The following is a 9,225-nucleotide window of genomic DNA, read 5'->3' on the forward strand; positions in this document are numbered from 1 at the left end:
ACTGGAGTATGACTCTAAAACTTGATTGGAAATGAAGTATGATTCATCTCTTGATCTACATATTTCAATAACTTTTGATTCCTTTTCTTAGTTTTACAATTGTACTAAGATGTTCTTAAAGGATTCAATTGTGATATAGTTCCAAATCATTAAAATGATCACAAAACATGATACTAAAGTACTCTTATTTCCTTTCAGATTGGAAAAACTTTTATCTTTCTGCCTGACAGATTCTTGTTATTCGTTCTTTTACTCTTTGAATCTTTTCAAAGTATCAGAATTATGCTTAATCTTATAAACATAACCATATTTACTGAAACATTAGTAAATCATGATGAATAGAGTTATCATCCTTTGTGGTGGATCTAAATAGTACATACCAACATGTACTAGATTCATTAGTCATTCACTTGACTCACACGAACAGGTGATCAATTGACTAGTTATAATTTTCCAATTAACAAGATTCTCATACACTATACAATGTGAATTGTACAACACCAAGTATCTGTCTAGTTGGTGATGAGATTTCTGTTCACTTGGTCAATTATGACAATTACCACAAGTGATATCATAAGAATCAAATCCACAATTAATATTACTAATATTAGAAATGTAACCACCACTTTCATAAATTCCATTGCAAGGATATATATATATATATATATATATATATATATATATATATATATATATATGAGGTAACTAGATAAACCAAAATTTCACTTTTATTGAAAATAAACAAAAAATTGGAACTTGTCCTTACAACGCATATAATGAAAAACTATGTTTTTAGACATCTCCTAAGAGAAATATCAATCTATTAAATTATCCTAACTCCTTAGTAATAGTTCCAAAATGTAATCATCGAACCATGTGCAGAAGTCCATTTCCCTGATCAGATTTAACACACTCTACTTAAGCTTCCTTCTTTCTCTTAGATCCTGCAATAACATAAAAATGTGATCATCACATCATGTATTAAGAATCTATGAATAGTAATTTGTTAAGATAATTGATGTACCTGAAGTAGAGTCACACAACTTGACTTCACTATCTCTGAGATCTTTCAGGTATTTTGGGCAGCTTCGCAACCAATGTCCCTTCAATTGGCAATATAAACATATGGACTCCTTAGGGTTACACATGGAACTATCTCAGAACTAGTCTTTCTCTTTACCATACGATCAAATAGTTTGACCTTGGCCGATCCCTTTCCATTAGGAAGAGAAATATGTTTTGGACTACCATTGTCACCATTGTCAATGTCCATGGAAACTTTGGAATTAGACCCTTTAAGCACTTCTGCTTTAGATGTGCTCTTAGGCATTTCTACTTCAGCAACAATCAACATGTGGGTCAAATCAATAAGGGTCACATCGATGTTCATCATACGAAAGTTCTTAATGAACCGACCATATGACTTAGGAAGCGAAAGAAGAACCAAATCAATGGCTTCCTCCCTTGGGAAAACGACACCCATTCTATCCAACTTGTCAATGTACGATTTTATTTCCAGACCATGCGCACACACATAATTTTCATCTTGATTTCTACATGCCAATAGGGCTTGAGTAGTTTCGTATCTTTCAATTCGAGGGAAATGCGGCGTTGGGAGAGTCATTGGAGGAGGAGGTGGAAGAGTTGAAGAAGTATGACGTCCAATTCCACCATTTCCCAAAGAAGAGAAAACATTTTCATCTTGATTATAAATTGGAAGATCATCTTCAGATGAAAGAGGAAAACCATTTCCAAAAGAATAAGGAAGACCATTATGTCTTGACTTGACATCCATAATGGGAGAAAATAGAATTCAAGTTAGTTGATTTTAATCCTTAATTATTAACCCATAAATTTTAAATTAAGGCTAGGATCCATATTTTCGATTCGAACTTTGAAGAGGGATGTCGTAATCAAATTTGAATCTATTTTAGGTAGGTATCGCTTTTACCAATTTCAATCTTATGAAACCCCTAGATCTTTTGAGATTCATTGAATCTAATCAATGGCATATCCAATCTCGGATTATGTTCTCACTTTTGTGACTAGGATGTCGAGGATCACAAACGAGATGTGAATAACCATGCAAACCCACTTGGCAACCTCGATGTCACTTATCATCTCATATTGATGTGTCGATTAACCACACACGCTCCATCAATAATGATAATTCTCGAGATGAACATCATTACTCTTTATAGTCCCTATTAGTGTGTCGGTTAACCACGCACGCTTCACTAACGACATATAAAGCATGATGTGCGTTTTCATGGATTAGCATACTTTTCACATTTTTCCTAAAGTAACTAAGAGTGGGATGTTAAAAATAGTTTAGTTACTTTATGTCATTATACTTATTAATGAAATTATGTCCTATCAAATCTCTTCGGCTAACAACCTTCCACAACACAGGAGAGCAGTGGGTGAGAGTGGACACCTATTCAATGACCATTCTATAGGCCGCTTCCTTATACCCTCTTTATGTCATGGTTTCGTAAATGAGGCGTACTAGCGATTTGACTGACTATTCTTATACATATAATATATATTAAACTTTTAATTATATATACATAATATAATGTGTATTTTAAAACATTTTAAAATTGCAAGCTTTAATCTTTTGATAAATTAAACTTTTAATTTAATTAAATTTAAACCATTTTATGGATTTATTAATTATCTTTTAACTAATCATTTAATTAAATTAATAATAAGATCCATAAGGATAATATTAATCTTATAAATAATCATTATCTTGTCTATCATTATCTCCTAACATTTAGGGTTTTATTTAATTATCTAATATGACCAAAAATCGGATTTGGTAGACTTTATAAGAGATAATTACCAAATAACAACCATATAAATTAAATTAGGCAAGAAAATCCTAAACTTTATGACCCTGAGTACAAGAAAGTGGAAATATAAATTTGGGGATTGGTTCACCCCATCCAAGGGTTGGTCACAGCCTCTCGACCGTCAACATAACATAGTGCCAAAAGGTTGGCTTTTAGCCTGGACAAACAAGAAATAAGAAGAGGCACGTTAGTCCAGAAGACTAACATCCCTAGGTCGAGGGAGGGCAAGCGTAAATCTAGAAACATATCTAAGGGTACCTCCAAGCAATCTCCCAACAAGAGACAGGAGACTGTCATAGCTTACGCTGTCAGTCTGGCCCCGACATCGGTCGCATCCCCCACATCTCAAGGACAGTATATGAGAAAGCAACCAAGGTGTCATTTATGTCACTTCCACCACTCTAGAAACTGCATGCACTGTAACAGGTGCAATCGCAGAGGGCATACCGAGAAATACTGCCGCCAGCCCGCGACTGCTCCTACTACCACAACTAACCAAGGCATGGTTTCTTTAGCAGATAATCGAGCCTTCTTTGAATGGGGGACTGTTGGGCACCTCAAAACGAACTGCCCAAAGCTGAGGGACGAAACACTAGAGGAAGAGCGTTCATGATTTGCACGAAGGACGCCATTCTGATCCCCACCATTGTGACAGGTACATTTCCTGTTAACGGTTTATACGCATCTATACTCTTTGATTCCGATGCTGAAAGAAGTTTCATTACACCTAAGTTTAGAAAAATTTTAAGACATAAGTCTAGGAAATTAGGTGAGCCTTGTGTAGTAGAAATGGCCAACGGAGAATCTGGTATTACTCAATAAATATGAGAAAACTGCCTTCTAACTCTCAATAACCACTCTTTTCATGTCAACCTCATGCCTATGACCATCGGTAGCTTCGATGTCATAATCGTCATGGAGTGGTTATCGCAGCAGCGAGCAAAAATCTTATGCTATGTGATATGTGCATATTTATGATGGGTTTTACATGTATTAACGCGGATAAATCCTTAACACTTAAGGGTACATGAAACCTATTAGATCTATGTCATAACACTATTGAAGTAACATTCTATTGAAAAACAAGAAACCTATGAACCCTAGGTATTTTCAAAATTGACAAACAAAATAGAAATTACATACCTTTTTTTTGTTGTAGTAAACAATCAAGAATCATTTGTTCTTTGATTTTGGAGGCTAACACCATAAGTGTCATGCCTCTAATGGTTCACACCCAAATCCTAGCAACCAAGGTCACTTGAAGAGAGAGAGAGAGAGAGAGAGAGAGAGAGAGAGAGAGAGAAAGAGAGGAGAGAAATCAGAATTTTGGCTATCCTTAGGTCTAAAAGACATGGCCGAAATTGCTAGGTATATGGATCCTTATATAGTGCAACTTGGAAACCCTAGATAACCCTAAAGGAATAAAATAATATTATTTCATTCTAGTAATTATACAGCTTCCTAATTATCCTCCAAGGATAATTCAAGAAGCCATAGACCCTCCTAAAACCGTCCAAGGCTATAGGAAGTTTCTGGAATGCTTCTTGTTCAACTATTGAACAATTACACTTTAACCCATATACTTTTAATTAATCCAATTAATTCCAAAATTAATTCCAATTAATTTCTGATTAATTCTTAATTAAATAATAATATTTCAAATTAATATATTATTCTCATAATATATTAATAAATCATTAATTTTGATTTCTAATTAATTTGTTAATCGTATAATAAATTAATAAGTCAGTCTCTCTCTCTAAAAGGTATCCTATTCGATTACTAGGTTTGAGGGCAACCCAAAAGGATTGTGCTACCATCAATTCAAGTATATACTAATTATAGTAATGGGCTTAGACACCTAATCCAACAATTTAACTATATAATTCATGAATATTTCTAATACTTTTAGCTATAATTAAGATTATTTTAGAAAAAAAGATGCTTATTATGTTTGAATTATGTTTTGTAGTAACGAAGACTTGCTCAGGACAAAAAGGAAGCATACGAGGAGCTGGAAGCAGGAAACGGGAGCTAAAACAAAAGAAGAAGAAAAGAAGACTGAAGACCACGTCGTGTTGATCTCCAACATGATATGGTGATAAAAAGGTTCGTGACCAGTCAGATGACTTGGCGGATACGGGATTTCGACGAGGACCACGTCGTCGTGGCGGTAAACCATGGCGTGGTGATCAAATTTTGACAATTATAAAAACCAGAATACTAGGTCGAATACAGAGGCATGCAATCGGTTTTCTGAGGATAATTGCGACTCAGAACCCTTAGAAATCCAGAAGAAGATCGAAAATAAAGTGAAGCTCAAGGATTAAAGAAGATTTAGAAGATTTTCACATTGATATAGTTGGTTCGCTTATCATACTCATGTCTAGTTTAGTTTACATGGATTTATCGTGTTTTTCTGCTACAATGAGAGTCTAAATACCTTTTACTTTTGTTTGGTGAATATGAACTTGATCCATATGTGTTGATTTTGATATTTGGATGATTATATTTTATTTTACTTGTGTTTGATATTTATAAACCCTATCATATTTAGTTCTAGTTTATATTGCTTATAAATCAGATTATGTGTGTTAATTGATCATATTAATTGCATGAATTTGCTTCCTAATTGTTTATGATCATCAAATAATTAGAGCTAGGATTAATAATATCTTAGATTAAGTAATTAAAGCTAGTAACTTTAATTGTGTTAGAGAGCATAATTAATCTTAATTTGTGCTTGGTTGCTTAACTTGATCATAGGAAAGTAACTAATATCATTTATAGTCCAATTTGTGCTTATTATCAAATTGGTGTTTAACTTGTCCATGATCATTGCTTTGTCATTCATAAATTGGTAGGCCTAGATATTTGATCATAATAGTTAGTAAATTGGTAAGCAATATAATCCATCCATTAGAAATCAACCATAGGAGAATGTGAAATCGGATCTAGGCATAAGTATTCTTTTAATTCTTGAAGTTAATTTGTTTTCTTAGCTTTCTTAATTGTTAGTTGATATTAAGTTTTTCTGATCTTGCAAAATCACTAAAAACCCCAATCATAATTTGTTTTCGAGTTTAATTAGAAGTAGTTAATTTATTTAATTGAATTTCGTTCCCTGTGATCGACACCCTACTTACCTAAGCTATGTTATAAACTGATTAGGTACACTGCTTATAAGTCCATAGTTACCAAATTAAATTAGGTTATAAATTTAAAATGGGTAGTTACTATTGTGCGCGTCAATGTTTTTGGCGCCGTTGTCGGGGAACGACTTATTTGATTTATAATTTAACTGCTTTTAGTTATTCAATCCTTTTTGTGGGGTAAAAACTGCAAAAAGTTACTTTGATTGCATTAGTTTATTTTATTTTTCTCTTTGAAGTGCAACCACGTCGTGGTCTTTTCTCAGTGAATTTTTAGTTTTGTGATTTTTGTTCCTTTTACGAGTTTTTGTTTTGTTTTGTTTTTACTGCAGTGATTTATGACCCGATGATCTAAAACTCCAATATTTCCACCACTTCAAGATCCAGAATCTGCTTTTCATAAATAAATAAATAAATAAATAAACAAGAAAGCCAACGATTCAACAAGCACTTTTCAATTGGAAAATGGTCTTGAAAGTTTCAAGAGGACACCTGATAAGAAGGGAATTGGATACGAGCCAGAAACATATACTGAAGAAAGTTCAGATGAAGAGATAAAAAGCGAGGTTGAAGAGATAGTGGGTATCATGAGAATGGCGATTACAAGAAGAGGATAAGTGAAGAACATGGAGGAGGTATTGTTCCACCCGAATTGCTAGCTAAAAGAAGTTTTCAGCTCAAAGGGCATATTCTATCAATTCTCAAGGATATACCTTTCATTTGGAAAGAGTATGAAGACGCTTTCAAGCATATTGATGAAGTAAAGGACATTACAAACTATTTCAATGTTCCTAATGTGCCAAGAGAAGTCGTGTTGCTTAGGATGCTTCCGGTGACATTTACCAGTGAAGCCAAGGTTTAGTTGAAGTCACTTTCACCCGGATCCATTACCATGTGGGTAAATCTTCTTGATGCTTTTATTGAGAAATTTAGTCCACCTTCAAAGATCTCAAAGCTTAAAAAGAAAATTGCTAACTTTCAACAAGAGGTTGGAGAGTCATTATATGAAGCATGGGAGAGGTACAAGGGTTTGCTTAGAAGTTGCCCTCAACATGATCTTAATTTCCAACAAGAAGTGTCCATTTTCCATGATGGATTAAATGTCACGACTAGACAACTTCTTGACTCTCAAGGGCCAATGACAAAGAAGGAGTTAGCCACCATCAAATAATTGATTGAAGAGTTTGCAAAGCACTCACGTGAGTACCATAACCCACGAGAGGATGTTACTAGAGGCAAAGGAGATGGAGGGAACGAGAACATGGTTGCGGTTTGGCAAAGATAGAAAATATGGATAGGCAAATGACAAAATTGGATCAATCTATTCATGCCATAAGAGTTGGGTGCGATAATTGTAGTGATTGCGATTTGGATGAAAATGAGAACAATAAGGCACAAGTGTTTTACTCTAGTGGTGACAAGTATGATGAAGATTGCAGGAAGCCCAAAAATAAGTGGTTGCCATATGAAGAGTACAAGAAGAAAAAGGATGGAAAGTATAGACAAATCGGTCGGGGTTTTTACCAAAAGGAGCAACGACCACCCGAAAAGAAGATGGATTTCGATTTGGTACTTCATAGGTTCATGGAAGCCTCAGAAAAAATGCATGATGGTACTGATGCTAATTTGAGAAATCATCAAGCGTCCATCAAGAATATAGAGACTCAACTTGGGTAACTAACAACAATTGTTAATGAGAGGTTACCACCTAGAAATCAAGACCAAAAATCATAACCTCATGTAATGGAAATCTACATCGAAGAAGAGGTTCATTCTGAGCCATTTATGACCCATCACACAACTACTATGCAACCCAATTCGTGTTTGGAAGAAGAAAAGCCCAGAGCCAAAAGAACAAAAAGTGAATCAAACTCTGATGATTCACCATGTCGTGGTGACATGACCACGTCGTGGTCTCGGGAGGACAAAAACTTTTCACTTTTTAATTCGTATCATCCTCCTTTGCCATTCCCATCTCGAGCAATCAAGAATTCTTTATAGCCCGAACAAAAGAAGTTTATGGAACAAGTACTCTCACTCTTAGTAAATGCCCCATTCCTCAAATCTATGGCAAAGCTTCCAAAGTTTGCAAAAGATGTGATGAATAATCGTAAAGAGTTGGAAAAGGCATCAACGATAGTGCTTAATGAGCTATGCTCAGCTGCAATCATCAATGGATTGCCAATTAATATGGGAGATCTAGGGCAACTTACTTTGCCTTGTGAATTTGGCAATTCCACTTCTATAAATGCTTTAGCCAATTCGGCGACAAGCATCAACCTTATGCCTTATTCTTTCTCCCAAAAACTCGATTTACCAAAGCTTCAAGATACAAGAATGACAATTCGAATGGCGGATCCCTCGACCACATACCCACGAGGAATCATTGAAGACTTAAAGGTGGGAAAGTTTGTTTATCCGATAGACTTTGTGGTTATTGATATGAAGAAAGATGAAGACCTTCCCATTATTTTGGGAAGACCATTTTTGAGTACCGCAAGAGCACAAGTTGACATCCACGACTCAAAGCTCACACTTTGTGTGGAAGATGAAGCAATTACCTTTGAAATGAGTCCAAAAGTGAGTCATGAAGCGCCAAAACATGAAGTGTCAAAGATGGATGTTATGGAAGAAGATCTTGATAAGCTAGTTGAAATTTAAAAGATGATGGAAGAAGAGTTGAAGGTTTGGGAAAAGCCACATGTTGATAAAGTTAAATGTTCTAAACCAAGAGCTTCGGTTCCTATGACATTTAAGGTGATCGCGTTCACTACTCCCAAGGTTCAAGTGGAAGAGGAAGTTGATGAAGTAGAAGAGGACTTATATGAAGAAGTTGAGGTAATTGATGAAGACATGGGTGGTGAATTAGAGGAGCCAATTTGGTCAAGATGGAGTTAGATAAGGAAGGTCCTAAAGAAGATGAAAAGAAGAATGCAAAGGCGAAAAAGCAAGGAAAAGGGGTGAAGCGTAAACTTGAGGAAAGTGCCAACAAAAAGAAGAAGGAGAATTCAAAGAAGACATACAAAAGAAGGGTTCAAGCTTACAAACGCAAATAGAAGGATCAAAAGGAGAAAAGGGATATTTCACTCCCAATCGCAACAATGTAGATTGGGAAAGAGTTCGGCTCACAACTCCTCAAAAAGAATTGCTTTTTGGGAGGCAACCCGACTGTTTTAGAGTTTGCATTTTATTTTCCTTTTTTTTAGTTTTTAGTG

General features: G+C 35.1%; 1 protein-coding gene and 1 non-coding gene across 2 annotated transcripts; one reads left to right on the top strand and one right to left on the bottom strand.

Moving 5' to 3' along the window:
* Positions 1 to 6,962: 6,962 nt before the first annotated feature.
* LOC145110076 (small nucleolar RNA R71) lies at positions 6,963 to 7,069 on the bottom strand. The gene has a single exon (XR_013709459.1). It is a non-coding gene; the product is annotated as a small nucleolar RNA R71 (small nucleolar RNA).
* A 1,008-nt stretch (positions 7,070 to 8,077) lies between these two features.
* LOC145106140 (uncharacterized) lies at positions 8,078 to 8,671 on the top strand. Its single transcript, XM_079043169.1, has one exon. The coding sequence runs from the start codon at positions 8,078 to 8,080 to the stop codon at positions 8,669 to 8,671; it is 594 nt and encodes a 197-aa protein (XP_078899295.1).
* Positions 8,672 to 9,225: the final 554 nt, after the last annotated feature.

Source organism: Lactuca virosa, chromosome 4 (genome assembly GCF_052849685.1).
Source record: "Lactuca virosa cultivar CGN04683 chromosome 4, Lactuca_virosa_CGN04683_v6, whole genome shotgun sequence".
Classification (NCBI taxonomy): Eukaryota; Viridiplantae; Streptophyta; class Magnoliopsida; order Asterales; family Asteraceae; genus Lactuca; species Lactuca virosa.

What these genes read in the sequence shown, in the direction of transcription:
- LOC145106140 (XM_079043169.1), top strand. Translation starts at nt 8,078, where the DNA reads ATGGCAAAGCTTCCAAAGTTTGCAAAAGATGTGATGAATAATCGTAAA.